This window comes from Cinclus cinclus, chromosome 24 (genome assembly GCF_963662255.1).
Source record: "Cinclus cinclus chromosome 24, bCinCin1.1, whole genome shotgun sequence".
Lineage (NCBI taxonomy): Eukaryota > Metazoa > Chordata > Aves > Passeriformes > Cinclidae > Cinclus > Cinclus cinclus.
In genome coordinates this window covers 4,943,672-4,958,444 of record NC_085069.1, presented here as the reverse complement: position 1 = coordinate 4,958,444, position 14,773 = coordinate 4,943,672, and the positions used below count along the sequence as shown (strand labels likewise).

The 14,773-nt window shown below is 49.6% G+C and overlaps 1 protein-coding gene across 1 annotated transcript; it reads right to left on the bottom strand.

The window, feature by feature from the left end:
• Positions 1-685: 685 nt before the first annotated feature.
• Positions 686-8,048, bottom strand: CCR7 (C-C motif chemokine receptor 7). Its single transcript, XM_062507938.1, has 3 exons — positions 8,039-8,048; positions 3,066-3,115; positions 686-1,750 (listed from the first exon to the last, which is right to left on the bottom strand). Exons 1-3 carry the CDS (start codon positions 8,046-8,048, stop codon positions 686-688), a joined length of 1,125 nt encoding a protein of 374 aa, XP_062363922.1.
• Between the last annotated feature and the right edge of the window lie 6,725 nt (positions 8,049-14,773).

Sequence of the window (14,773 nt, the reverse complement as noted above, 5' to 3'; positions counted from 1 at the left end):
GGACACAGGCAGAAGTAAAGTGGAATTTGTACTTTTTCTAACAGAGCTATGACAGGTTACAATATAATACAAAGTAATTGGAATTATGGCTAGAGTTTGTCTGGATTTTGCATTAGCTGTGGTCATTGCTCCCTTTTCACGGGGGAAGACAGAGCAGCTGAGTGCTGCACAGCTGGGGTTGTGTGCTGGATTGAGCCCGTGGCTGTGGCTGTGGGTTTGCCTTGGACTGACTCAATACAAGGGCATTTCTGTGGGATTGCTGAGCCGTTGTCTTGTTAAAAGCAGCATCCAAAGCAAGGGTGATGCTCCTGGCAGTTCAGCTCCAAACGACAGTTCTGCTCCACCAACCTCTGTTTTCTCTTGGTACTTGTCACTTTTAGAGTAAATGTTCTATTTTGAGCATTTCTCGTTTTGACAGAGAAAGACTAAGCTGAAGGTGAAATGACAGGAGAAATTGTAGACTCGCCACCTCTCCCTTGCTTTGCTGTTAGTGACAACTCTCTTTTAAAGTCTCTCCACCCGTGGGATATTGGCCAGCAGCCCTTGCTGCTTGAAATAGGAGGAGGCTTCTGAATTTTCCCCTCGACTTCTCTGCAGTGTGGCAGGTCTTGCTCTGCCAGGAGTTCAGACTAGAGATAATGTCCAAAACCATTTCAGCTCGACCAAAGTGTGCCTGGAGCTGGGCTCACGGGGAGAAGGTGGTGGTTGTCTCTGTCTCCATGGCGTAGGAGGACCTCTTGTTGTCACGGCAGGAGGTGAGCTGCCACAGGCGCTCCTGGCTCAGGCATCCCAGCTCCTTCAGCAGCTTGAAGAGGTCAGTGCGGAATTTGATGCCGATGAAGGCGTAGAGGAAAGGGTTGAGGCAGCAGCGGAAGCAGGCCAGGGTGTAGGTCACGTCATCCGCCATGTCCAGCTTCTTGCTCTCCTCGCACGAGCTGGTCTGGTTGAAGGCTGAGATGGTCTTGGCCAGCATGACGCTGTTGTAGGGCAGCTGGAAGACAACGAAGACGATGACCACGGCGATGATGACCTTGATGGCTTTGTTCTTCTCAAAGTTGCGGGCCTGGAGTAACGTTTTGATGATGATGAGGTAACAGAAAGACATGACCAGGAGGGGTATTAAGAAGCCAAACACCATTTGGGACACTTTGATGCCAATGTTGAAGGTCTGCAAGTCATTAGCAATGATGGAACAATGGGGATCGCTCTCGGAGTTGTTCACACCACTGTGAACCAGCTCAGGGATGGAGAGGATGAAGGCCAGGAGCCAGATGAGGATGCAGGTCACCTTGCTGATGAATATCATGCGGGGACGCAGGCGATGGGCTGAGGCTGCCTGGACGATGGCGAAGTACCTGTCGATGCTGATGGACAGGAGGAGCAGCATCCCGCTGAAGAAACTCATTTTGCAGATGCAGTAGACAGCTTTGCAGAGAGAGTTCCCAAAAATCCAGTATGTGGCTGCACTCGTGGCCCAGAAGGGAAGGGTCAGCAGGAAGAGGATGTCTGCCACAGCCAGGTTCAGCAAGTAGATGTCTGTCATGGTCTTCAGCCTCTTGTAGTAGATGTAGGTGAGCATCACCAGCCCGTTCCCCAGCAGCCCCATGAAGCAGATGAGGCTGTACATGGCTGGGAGGAAGGCAGCACGGAAGTTACGGACCTCCTTCTTCTCACACAGGGACTCAAACATGCTGTAGTCAATGGTGCTGTTGGAGTCGTAGTCATCAGTGACATTGTTCCCAGCACAGAACTAGAACAGGAAACAGAAGAAGAGTGTGTTGGGACAAGGACTGTGTTGCCTGCGTGGCCGTGCTGGGAAAGGAGCCTGGAGAGAAGTCCCAGGGAGTTCCCAAGTGCTGTCTCATGCCAACATCACAAATAGAGCAGACACAACCTTGTGGCTGAAAGAGTTTCCCGTAAATGTGTGAAGTTTGGGACTTTTTGGGGGGCTCCAAGTGGGAATTCCACCAGAAATGTTTCATGCTTAGCCAAAGTAACACCTGCAAGCCCTCACATGTGTGGCAGCTTCTCAGAGTGTTCCAGGACCTTCCTCCAGCTGTGTGTGCACAGCTGGCTGTCAGATAAAATGTGAGAAATAAAACATCCTTCAGCTAAATTAAAAATCAGTGAAGGTGTTAGTGAGTCCATGAGGAAGTGCAGTGAGTGCAGCAGGAAGCTGCTTCCGTGTTGGTGCAGACGCGGGGCTGGCATCTCATTCAGGCCCCTGATTTCAGTTCTGATTACTCTTGTTTCATCTTCCTACGCTGCCATAACCTGCGTTATCTGTGCCCTGCTTTTTGTGACTTATTAGTCTCCAGAACCTTCTCCCCATCGCGCAGACATGAAAGGTTTCCCCTGGACACCCCCACCCTTTATCAGAGAGTGTCTCGGTGCTCTCCATTTCAGTGGGTTTGGCTTTCACCACATCCTGCCAGGCAGTGAAAGGGAAAAGCATGGGCTGCTCTGCTCTGCCAGCAGGCTGAGCCCCGGGCAGCCCCACGGGCTGGGGTCTGGCCAGTGCTGCCGAGGGACCACAGGCACCAGGACAAGACCTGGTGTTTGAGAGCAGGTTTGCGAGCAGGTCATGGCACAAGCTCTGTGCTTGGGGTCCTCCTTGCTGGGCCAGGGGACTCCGAGCAAGGTCAGGGGAAGATGCTGAACTCTCCCTCCTCGGGTGTATTCCTTCCAGCTCTGTGCTTGGTCAGAGCCCAGCACCTTAACCAGGAATTTTCAGGGAGCAGAAACTGGCTGCTTCCTGCAATCAAGGTGATGTACTCCTGTCTGTCCTGGAAATACTCATTTTGGGGCTAAAAGGGGACTCACACAGTCCAGGTAATCTGAAAATCACTGCGTTTGTCACCATTTTTCTCTCCTTGTTTTTCTTCTTTTGTTTGTTTTTCTGTAGCTGGCCTCTGCTCTCACCTCCCACCTCCCACAGCTGGACCCTGGGGTGAGCAGCAGTGTCCCCACACATTTCTGGGACTGTGGGTGGCTCTGCGTTTCTGAGATCTCCCTTTACCCACAAAACAAACAGCTGGATTTCAACACTGTTGAAAACATCTTACCTGAAAAACAAGCGGGAGGCTGAAAACAAGGGCGGCCTTTAGCTGCTTGCCTAGGGACGAAGGAGATGATGTGTTAGTGGCTGAGTGGGGGTTTCCACATGGCTCTCACTTTGAAAAAGCAGTGGGTCATGTTGTCCATGGCACTGGGAACCCTGCAGAGCCCTCACCACTGAGGAAACCAAAATCTGAGTAAGATGCCAACAAGATAACCCAGGGTCATCTGTGTTACTGTCAGAACACTGGTGGAGTGCTGGAGCCTGGCCCTTCTGGCTTCACGGAATCACAGAACAGTTTGGGTTGGAGGGGGCCTCTAAAGGTCATTCAGTCCAACCCCTGCAGTCAGCAGGGATGTCTTCAACCAGACCAGCTTGCCCAGGACCCCGTGCAGTGAAGGCTGAGAGCTGAGGACTCTTAACTCAGGCAGTGAGGGTGCAGCTTAATCCATGTGAAAATATCCAGCTGTGAGGGCCATAAATCTGGCCCAGCTGTGCTCCTGTAGTGCCTAGGCTGTGGAGAAGAGGGGTCAGCTCCCCATGGGACAGACAGAACTGGAGCTGGCTGAAATTTATGGCTTGTCTCTAAATGTCAAGAGTTGGCTTCTGCTGCCTTGGGATGTGAAAATAGAGAATGCTGACAGCTGGAAGGAAAAACTGAATTCAGAGCCAGGTGTGATGATGGTGAGAGCAATCTCAGCCAAGCAGCTCTTCCTGCTGTGGTTAGCAGGGCAGGGGCCAGGGAAAGCTTTCTCCTCTCTGGTTTTACAGTTCGTACCAGCATCTACCTCAGGCAGCTGTCACTAAAAGTTGCTCAGCTGGAAGGTGGCAGTGAGAAAGCCCCGGGCTCCACTCTGGTGTGAGGAGGAGATGTGTCTCTTCCTGAGGGGTGCTTTGGCCCAGGATGTCCCTCCAGGCACTGGCTGGTCCCTGCAGCCCCTCACTCCCTGCAGGTTTTCTGCTCTGGGGGCATTGAGCAAGGAGATACCTTTGGCTTTCAGCTGCCTGTTCCTCCTAGAGCTCTGTCTTGCTCCTCATGGCCTGGTTGTTCATGAGTGTGACTGATTCCTGTGCTTAGTGTCTGCTGGACTCAGCTCTGCTTGCTTTCAGTTTGGAGCCTGCTGTGCCAGGCTCCTGCTCATGTTGCAGCAGACCAGGATGATGAGCTTCCACTACAGGTCACTGCACCAAGTCCCTATGTTAAGTCACATACAAACAGCTTCCCACAGATATATATAACAGATAAATATAGTAACAGATAGAGTTACCTGTGACTGGGGATATTTTTAATACACAAGGGTGATGTGTGGGTGAGAGATCCTCAGCCACCTGGGAAAACTCTGCTCATCCCCAGGCCTGTGCAAGTTCCTCCCTTGAGGTCTCCTAGAAGCTCTATCTCACCTTCCCTCCTTATTTTCATCTTCTGTGCTCATGCAGCTGTGTGCTCAGTTGTGTTCACCCTCCCCATACCTTCTCCAAACCCTCCTGGGGGTGTCTGAGGGATTCCCATGGGAACCCTTAGTGCAGTGGCTCAGCAGTGGAGGAGTGCAAGGCAGGGGCTGAGGGTGAAGTGAAGCTTCTGGCTGTTCTGTCCAGCCAGTGGCTTTCACTCTGACCAGTCCCAGACTGCAGGAAGAGGTTTGGTGCCTGTTGTGGCTGTCTTCCCTTCAAACTGCTGCTCTGGCTTTTGCATATGACACAGGAAACACACTAAAAGCCCCAAGGACTGAGACCCACTGGGTGGGTTTGAGCAAGCACAGACTGTAGCTGCCCTTCTTGCCTGGGATACAGGCACAGTGTCCCTGACCCTGCAAACACCAGAGCAGCCTTTAGTCTTCTGTTGCACCTTCTGAATAGCCTGGTTTCCTTGGGACTGCTGGAGCTGGTGCTCCTGGCTGCCTGTGGGTGGGTGATGAGTACCTGTGCTGGTAGCTCAGCCCCACCAGGAAATTACCCCTGTGGCAGCTGGGTAAGAGGCAGAGAAGAACCACCCTCACTCCGTGGAGAAAAGCACCCACCTAAACCAGACTGCACCAACTCTCCGTGGCTTGGTTTGAAAACTCCAGGTCCAGCCCTGACTTAACCTGACCAGTCCCAGCCTCAGCCCCGGTGAGGGCTCCTTTGCTCTCTTCTGTTTTCTTACTTGCAAAAGTCTAGAAAAACAGGACTGAGAATGTGACTCAACCAACTCCTGAAACAAGTTAAGCCGACATCATTCCTTTGAAGATCATCTTAGGTTTCTTTTTTCTCCCTCTTCTTAGTTGCTGTTTCAAGTGTCTTAAATGTCAAATGACTTTTTCAATATGAAGAAAGAAAGAAAGCATGTGCTGTTTCTGCCCCTCTTCTGTGCCCCCACCTCAGATTACACATTTGCAAAAGCACAACCAGAAAGGCCCTGCTGCCTCCTGCTCCCTCTGCACCAGTTTGAGCACATTTGTGTCACTGGTTTCAGTCAGACTGGACAGGACTGGCATCTCCTCGTCTTGTGGTCTGGGGCAGTGGGCAGAAACAATTTTCGTGACATGAGTCTTACTGCGCAGTTTATCAGGCAGTTTAGGTACATTTCTTTACCTTTTCTTTCTTTTTTAACACCTCCTGGCAGTTGGCTGCTGTGGGTATTTTCTTTTAAGTTTTTAAAGTTTTGTTCCTCAAAATATTAAGGAAAAAAATCCCCTCTCAAAAGTCCCTGCAACCAGTTGCACTAGAAACCTCATTTATAAAAATACACCAAAACCCCACGACAGCAAATGAGTCAGCCTGGTCCTAAAGCCCTGTGTCAGCCCCCATGCCTCAGCCTGAGAGGTGCTGCTTGAGGCCATCCTTGTCCTGAAGGACCTGGAAACAGGTGGAAAGGGGAATTGCTCCATGGGAGTGAAGGAAGAAAGGCGTCTCTTCATGGCAGGGAATGGGAACCCCTCAGTTTTACAATCTTCCCCCACAGATTAAGACCAAGGAGCAGGATTCATCCCTTTACAGCTGTTGAGATGTTCAGGCTCCCTCAATAGCAAAAGGAAAGAAACAAGTGATTTAAAGTCCCAGTTTAAGCCCTGGGGTGAGCACCTGGGGCACAGTTGAGGCTGTGCTGTGGCAGAAGAGTGGGTGAGTTTGGACAGATCCCTCCCAGTTTATCTGGATCTCCCTCAGCACCAGCTACTAACTGTAAGCAAGGTAAGAGCAGCTGCAGGAGCAGTGAATCCTGTCAGGTGCACCCAGAAAAGTCTCTGACAGTGGAAATATTTGGTATCAGGACATCTGCCTGGAAGAGCAGAGAGACAGCCCTGAGGGTGATTAATCAGATCACACAAATGAGCAGGGCAGCTCATGAGGGTCTGGCTGCTGCTACAGCCAAGGGATGCACGAGAGCAAAGCAGGAGTTGGGAATGCTTCAGGGAGCATTGGTAAAGCTGAGCAAACCTGCTCTGGCCAAACCCTCGTGGTGAAAGAACGTTTTTTGGCCATCTGGAATTGCAAAGCAAAAGTTCCGGCGTCAGCACACACGTAGGCAGTGCTTAACCTGCTCTCTGTATTTTATATATATATACATGTATACATGTATACATATATTTATATATATACATGTACCAGATTCTGGTGCCCCTTCTCCAGCAGTACAGGAGGCTTTTGGGGGAAGAACCGGACATTTCTGAGAAAAATTAATCATGATTAAGTGATCTAATGACTACTGGCAGTTAACAGCCTGTTTTCCCCCCTTGCCCTGCTCACAACTGGCAGAGGAAAGACACTCATCTCGGGAGTGAATGCATCCCAGTGATGCAGTGAAAACAGTCATGCTCTCTATTTCATGTGCTCACTGATCTATCACAGAAGAAACTCAGTAATTATCTACCTTCGTTCCTTTCAGGAAACTTTGAAACAAAAGATGAGAAAAGCAGAGATAAGCAAGTAAAATATTTCCTGCTGAAGTGAGCTAATTGTGTTTTAAAGAAAGTACCATGGTGGTGCATCTTCCAGGGAAAAGAAATATTCCTCTGAAATACAATAGTTGAACAAAAAAAACAGTGCAGGTTCTTGCAATGTTCCAATGCAGGAACATTATCATAATCTGGTCAGGTTCTCACTAACTTTTTCTTTCCCTTTCTTTTAATTAACTTTTCCCAGGAGCAAAGTTCAGCTGCCTGTGGACACTGAACCCCTTGGAGCAAGCAGCCCACAAAGTGCCCACAGGATGATGGAGAGGCCAAAAGTTTAAAGGAGAAGAATGATGTGTGTTGGGCAGGTCTAGCTGGGTGTTTGTTTGGATGCAGGGATTTCAAAATCCAAGATTTCCTCCACCTTTGATTGCCAGAGGCTCTGAGGAGACATCCAGGAGAAAGACCCTCAGCCCATCCCCTGCTACTGCCTGGAGGGCCCTTTGGGACCTGTCCCCTCTTTTCTCTGCATTCCCCAGAGCTTTCTGCATCCCTGGAGCATCCTCTGAACTTCCTTTATTCCCCAGAACTTCCTGCATCCATCCCCCGACCATCCCCAGAGCCTCCTGCATCTCCCATGCATCCTGCTTCCCCCAGTGTTCCTGCAGATATTTTTTAATAGAAATAATTTACAAAAGACTACATGGACTTAGTGGACAAACTCCGCTCTACTTACTCTCAATTCCTCGATTGATTCACTGAATTAAAATGTTGCAAAGGAGAGTGCGCTCTCTCTTTTATTTTTTAAAATTAAGAACAAAGAGCAAAGGTGTAAATTATGCAAGATTCCATTTGCTTTGGAACAAAAGGGCCCCTTAAAATTGCCTCCTAACCTCTTTTTTTGTGTTTGTTTATGAAGTGATTTGAGGTTTTTGAGCTTCTAAAAGAGAACCGTGCATTTTTTTTAAATAGCAAAAATGAGGAAGATGAAAGTCTCTTCTACTATTCAAATACTCCGATAAAAGTGCTCCACTCCTGTGTCACAGGACAGGGACTGGGCATCATTAATAAAGCTGGAGACACAGCCTGAGGCTGCAGCCCAGGTACTCACCCCCATCCATGGTGTGGTTCCAGCAGGATCCAGTCACAGAGGTAGCGAGAGCATCACCCACTCCAGCGCTGCCTCCCCAGCTCCTGCCAGAGATCCTCCTCGGGGAACTCTGATTTTATACTTCCTGTGCCCCTGTGAAGAGATCACGGGCACCCTCCTGATGTCACTCACATTTGGTAGACCCTGCTCCTCCTCCTCCTTCTCATGTGTTCAGAGCTGTGCTGAGCTCTCAGGGTGCTCAGGTGCTGCCTCAGAGTGTTCCACACACCCAGAGCTGTTAGTGACAGTCACGGAAGTGAAATGGGCTCTGCTTTTGGACTGACAAAAGAGGAATGGGCTGTGGTGAAGGAAACAGGGCAAGGAGGCTCTTTCTTACCTCCCCTCTCCAGCAAATCCTACTTCATCAGTGCTCAGTGCTGGAGGAAGCATCCCATCCCATCCCATCCCATCCCATCCCATCCCATCCCATCCCATCCCATCCCATCCCATCCCATCCCATCCCATCCCATCCCATCCCATCCCATCCCATCCCATCCCATTATCCCATCCCATCCCATCCCATTATCCCATCCCATCCCATCCCATCCCATCCCATCCCATCCCATCCCATCCCATCCCATCCCATCCCATCCCATCCCTTCTACCATCCCTGTTTTGGGAAGGGTGTTCAGGATGAAAAGTCTCAGTGCACAGGACCACCCATGACCAATAGTCCTTTGTCCTTCACTACACTGTCAGTAGCTCAGTGACTCCCCCCTCCCCCCTCCCCCCCCCCTTTCTCTTTTTGGGTATTTTTGTCTTCCCCAAAAGGTTCTGCACTTTGTCAGTGTCATGCCTTCCCCCAAGGCAAAACAGTGGCTTTCATTTGGTGGGTGTCAAAGAGGGCTCTGCTCTTGAAACAGAGTCCTCAGATAGAGGGGTTGTTTCTCAGACAGAAACATCTCCAGCTCCTCACAAACCCACTTTTCTCCTAAGCCAGGCTCAACTAGAAGTGATGCCTTTGGCATCTTATCCTCTCTGTCTTCTTATGCTATGTCAGTGTTGTTACTACAGCCAGGTGGAAAAATAAGGCATCACAGGATGGAATCCCAGCTCAAATTAAATATATCTGAAGCTGAGGGTAGTTTTGAGGCTCCTGTGGATTGTCTTAGGTCCTTTCTGAAGACCCAGATCCAGTTTCAGACCCTCCTTTGACATGGTCCCAGCCCAACTCAAAAATCTTCCCAGTGCTTCCCTCTCAGCGCACCAGTGCTGGTGTGGTTCCGAGTCCATTCTGGGGTGCTCAGGGAACAGGGTGCTGGGGTACTCAGGGTCAGGATTTTGGGGTTTTCAGGGGCAGGGTGCTGGGACAGGATGACTGTGACAGTTCTCCTCTGCTCCCTGGCCTCGGCGCTCTCTGTGTGCGCGGCACTGACTCCTCCGCACCTCTCCCGGCGCTTATCTCAGTCACCAGGCGCCATTCACATCTCTGCAGCTATTTTTTGCTCTGTTTGCCTTTGCTCATCAGGTAGCCGGGCAGGTACGCTGCCTCGAGAGCTTTATCTTGTAACCACTTCCGCTCAGGAGAACCAGAGATGAAAGACTTCCCTTGGGTATGAGCAGAATACCCGGAATTGAGGGGTGTAACAGTACACTGGAGGCTTCACACGAGGTCACAGCACTGCCTAGGGAGTGGGTGTGCACAGGGGGCATGGGCCTCTCAGGGTGCTCTGTGCTCACCCTGATCCAGGCACAGGCACCAGGCAATGTTCTGGTGGATCCATCCCCATGTCCACTCTGGCTGAAGCCAAAGGTGAGAGAGGGGAGCCAGGCAGGTGGTTTGCAGCTTGTTTGCAGCCAAATTCTGTGTTGTCAGAGTCCATTCAAGCAAACTGTTTTTCTGAAAAAAAAAAAAAGGAATATTTAAAATTGGGATATTTAAAATAAACTATTTGCTGTTTATGTATGACACTGAACTTCTTGTACAGTCACGTTTTATACCCAGAGAGTTTTCAGAACATTGATTAAATCTTTGCTTAATTTGATTGTGTATATTTGTAGCCTATTTAATGCCTGAGTGATTCCATCTATTTGACACTTTGCCTCAACCTGGGTGCCCCATGAGCTGCTTTTCACAAAACTGTGATCCTGTGTGAGCAGACAGACCAAACTCAGAAAGTGCCAGGCCTGAGCTGTGCCCATGAAAGCCATTGCACTGCGCTACTGCAACCTATTTCTTATTCCAAAGTTAATCAACTATATAAAAAGAATCAAATATCAGGGATTCCAGTCTCTGGGTCCCTCTGCTCCCAGGAGAGTGGAAGTCAGTGATTTAAACCTGCTGCCCAGGCTGCAGCAGGAGCTGGGTGGCAGCTTTCATCCGTAAACTTGTAAATGAAAATGCAGCTCCTGATAAATTCCACAGGAAGTTGCTCAAAGAGATTTTGATTCAGTTCTCATTGGTTCCACTTGGACTGAAATATTGAGTTGAACTGAATCAAACCGTGTTATCTTGAATTGTCCTGGCATTAAGTTGTAACTCATTCATCAATGGAATATCACAAGGAAGTTTAGCTCTGTGTTTCACATTCGTAGCCTGTATGTAAAATGAATTCCTGTGGGATGTCCCAACACAGGGACAATCTCAACATCTCAATCCCAACACAATCTCACACATATCCTGAGGTGGGAAAGATCCCAGAGCTCCAGGAGAGGGCTCCCAGGCACCATGTGCAGGCTGGGAGACCTTGGAAATCAAAACTCATGGCTTTGCTTATGGAGGTGGAATTTGGTCTGAGAGAAGCTCAGCACAGGATGCCCTTACATCCTGGGTTCAAAACTTTTTGGTATTTTCCACCAGTTTTGCTTTAGGTGATTTGAGATGGAAACACTGGCTCTGTGCCCCAGTTCTGCCCTTTGGCTGACATGAGCCATGGGAAGGTTTGTCCCCGTGGCTGGAGGAAGCCAGGGGTGCCCCGACAGAAGCATTGGTGAGCTCAGGGTGGACCTTTCTCAGCTGCACTTCCCAGCCACATCCTTGCACTGACGTCAAGGAGGGACCCTGACGTCTGTCCTGCTGCTCCCTCTGCCTGGCAGGGCCAGCCTGAGGTGCCCAGGATCTCCCAGGTCTGGCTGTGGTCCTGCCCAGACCCCCCTGACGTCTGGGGACATCCAGAGGGGTTTGTGGTGGAAGTCAGATGGGTCACCCCAGGGAGGTGTTGACGTTGCTGTTCCTCAGGCAAATATAAAATAGCAGAAGTGAAATCGTGAGTAAATTCTTGACCTTAAGAGTGGCACCAAGCTGGGATTCCTCACCCAGCAGAGTTCTTTAAGCGGGTGTAGGGGATGCCCTGAGAAACATCTCATGATTGTGATCTCACCACCAGGTTATTAACAGATCTTTATCCTCCGGAGGGAGGAAGCAATCTGTGCAGCACCAGGCTCTGATTGGGATGCACTGTTGCCCATGGTGGTCAGCCACAGCAAAGAAAGGCACACCCAGTGTCACTGAGAATTCGCCTGCTTTGTGCTTACATCATGTCCTAGGTGGTGGCCTGGCTCTCCAGTTTTTTTTTTGGTTTTTTTTTTTTTTTTTAAGAAAAATAAAAAATTTCTGCCCTGCACTAAACAGTTGGACATCAGCAAGAATTTCTTCATGGGCAGGGTGGTCGGGCATTGGAAGGGGCTGCCCAGGGAGGTGGTGGAGTCCCCATCCCTGGACGTGTTCAGGATGTGGCACTCAGTGCTCTGGTCTGGTTGGTAAGGTGGGAATTGGTCTCAGGTTGGACCTGGTGACCTTGGAGATCTTTTCCAAGCTAAATGACTCTATGATTCTATTCCATGAAAGCAGCTCCCTCATCCTGGAGCCCGGGAATTGAGACGTGAGGAGGGAAACACCTGGAGATACCAGTGGGGAGGGGTCAGGCTGGCAGGGACATCGACACTCCCCTTTCCATCCCCAGGGTGAGAAGAGCAATGCGGGTGATCAGCCACTGACCACATGCACTGCTGGTCCCTCTGTCCTTCAGGGCAGGGCTGGGCAGCTTCAGATGGCATCTGCTCCCTCTTGTCTGCCCACACTGCCTGGGCTGTATGCAGAGGGGCTGTGATGAGCAAACAGATCTTTCTGGCCAGAACATGAAGGAGACAGTGGTCACCTCAAAGTGAAAAGAGTGGGAGAGGTGATTGAAAATGGGAAGAAGAGTTCCTAGGATGTTACAGAAACTATGTCATGGGGGTTACCAACTGTGTCTAGAGATGGTTTGAAACTTCCCACCCAGGTGGGCAAAATTTTGGCAGCTCCCACAGGATATCAAACACTGGTGAGCAGTGAATCATTTAGAGACATAATAGGATATGGTTTAGAGAGATAAAGGGATATTGATTAAAGAGATAAAGCATTATGACCCTTAAAAATAATTGAGAGTTGTGGTGTCCCTGACCATCCAGCAAACATCACTCCTGTGGGCTGTGTTCCCTTGTTCAAAAGGTGGAAGGTTTAACACCAATCTGCTGCTGACTTTGGATAAAACCTGGATCTAGAAACTAGAAATAATCCCATCAGTGTTTGTTCCAAGAAGAGCTCATCCAGCCCTCTCTGTTACAGAAATGGCATTTCTCATCTCTGGGATTAAAAAACTGTAATAACCCCATGATAATGTGATTTTTTCACTCGGTTTCTGTTGTTGTTACTGTCACTCTTTCTGGTTTGACTTTCCCCACCCTGAAGCTGGTGCTAGAACTAAAATGGTTTTTCTTGTCTTTTTAACAGAATTGGGTAATAAAAGCAAATTGAAACTGGTTGTTGACAGAAATTACTGACTGCTGGAGTCACAAGTGAAGCTTTACATGATGATTTGCAACAAAATAAGACACCAGCCTGATACACACAAAACCACTTCAAAAAAACCCCTCGAAGACTGTGGAAAAAGAAACGTCAAAGTGAAAGAAGGGAACTGAGAGCACAAACAGCTAGACAGACCTGAAGCAGGATCTGGACTTTGAGATTCGAGTGCCTGATCCCACTCGATCATCAGATCCTGCTGGGAGAGTTTGCCAGTCACTGTCAGGAACAGTCTGCATATATGGGGGATTTCAAACCCAGGGGTCCAAGCCCTGGATTCAAAGTCTTGAGCAGGTGTTGCAACTCCTTAAAGGCATGAATAGTCTTGGCTGTAACAGGGATGGAACTGGAACTTTCTGGGTGCCTGTCTGGGAGAGCACGTGCAATTCCAGCCTCTCTGACCATCTGACATGTTTGAACCCCCACTTCTGCAGTGGAGCACCTGAAGTTCATATCCAGGTGCCTGGAGAACTCAAAGCTGGAGGTGAGTGACCTGCATCTCATCCTGATTTAGCAAATAGGTACAAATACCTCACACCATGAGTTGGTACAACTGCATCTCACTCTGAGCTGATACAACCAGCAGCTCTTAGGGTGAGACCTCCAACTGGGAGTTGTGTCCTTGTAAAGCCCTGAGCAGTCACACAGAGCATGAGCTACCACAACTGCTGCTGCTGCTGCTGGAACTGCCGATCCTGTACAAGAAAAGCACTGCTCACGTTTACAGCCAAGGGTAGGGCTGTGTGTCCTTCGGGCAGGTTGATGGGGACTCCTGGTGGCAGTGCCTGCTGCAGCTCACACACCTCTGCCAGTGCATCACCTGCACCAATTGCATCTCCAGTCAGCCATGAAGGGTGTTCCTCCCCAGTATTCCAGCACCTGGGACTGCTGGGAACACTTGTCAGTTAAGGGGATAAAGGACACCCCACCTCCGTTTTGGTGGTGGTGGCAGCATGGTGGGGGGTTTGGATTGGTGGCTGATCAAATGTGCTTTGTGTAGCTTTTGATAAATTGAGGGGAAAAAAGTACCAAAATAGTTTAAAAAAAAGTACCAAAAAAACTGAAGGCAAAGCCTGCCTGGCTGGAAGTTCAGGGCAAAACCTGGGGCAAAGAAAGGAGAAATAAACTATCCCTGGCTCCTTGGGCCAGGGCAGGCACAGAAGCTTCACTTGGAGCTGGTGGGAAATGGAAAAACACATCCTGGGATAGAGGAGGGACCTCGGCAAAGCCTGAGCAGAGCAAGGGTCTGACCCTGCTCCCTGTGTGCTGCCCACCCGCACCTCCCCTTCTCAGGACCCTCCTCACCCCCAGTTTATCACCACACAGGTGTGGATGTGGGCTCCCCCATCAGGGGCTCTGGACCTGTTTCCCCAAGGTCAGGGTTCAGGGTCTGCTCCTGCCCTGAGCTGTGTTGCTGCAGCACAAGGCTCTGAACAGGCTCTGGTTCCCCTGACACACGAGCTGCCCCAGCCACCCCTTTGTGCCAGCGTTCGTATTTGCTTTGATATTTTATTCCTGTAAGGCTCCTTTAATCTGTTTTATTTCTTTCTGTCACCAGCATAATCCTCTCTTGTGAACAGCGTCTGCAGCTCGTTTGGCTCCAGGCAGAGCAACTTGGCAAGACTTGTCCAGGTGATACACAGGTGATTTCTTACAATTTTTTTTTAAAAAAAACCATCTTATTTGTTTCTCTATAAGCCTTTTCTTCTTCTCTCAAAGTTCAGCTGCTGCACAAACATGAAGCTTTTGCCTTTCTGGGAAGCCAAGCTCAGTCCTGTATGTAGGTGAGGGGTTTGTAAGGGATTTAAGTGCATGAAGCTCTTGGGAGGCCTCGGCTCTGGGTTCACTTTAACTGGTGAATCATTTCTGAACAACCTCACAAGGTGCCTGGCTCATATTTTAACATCTAAATC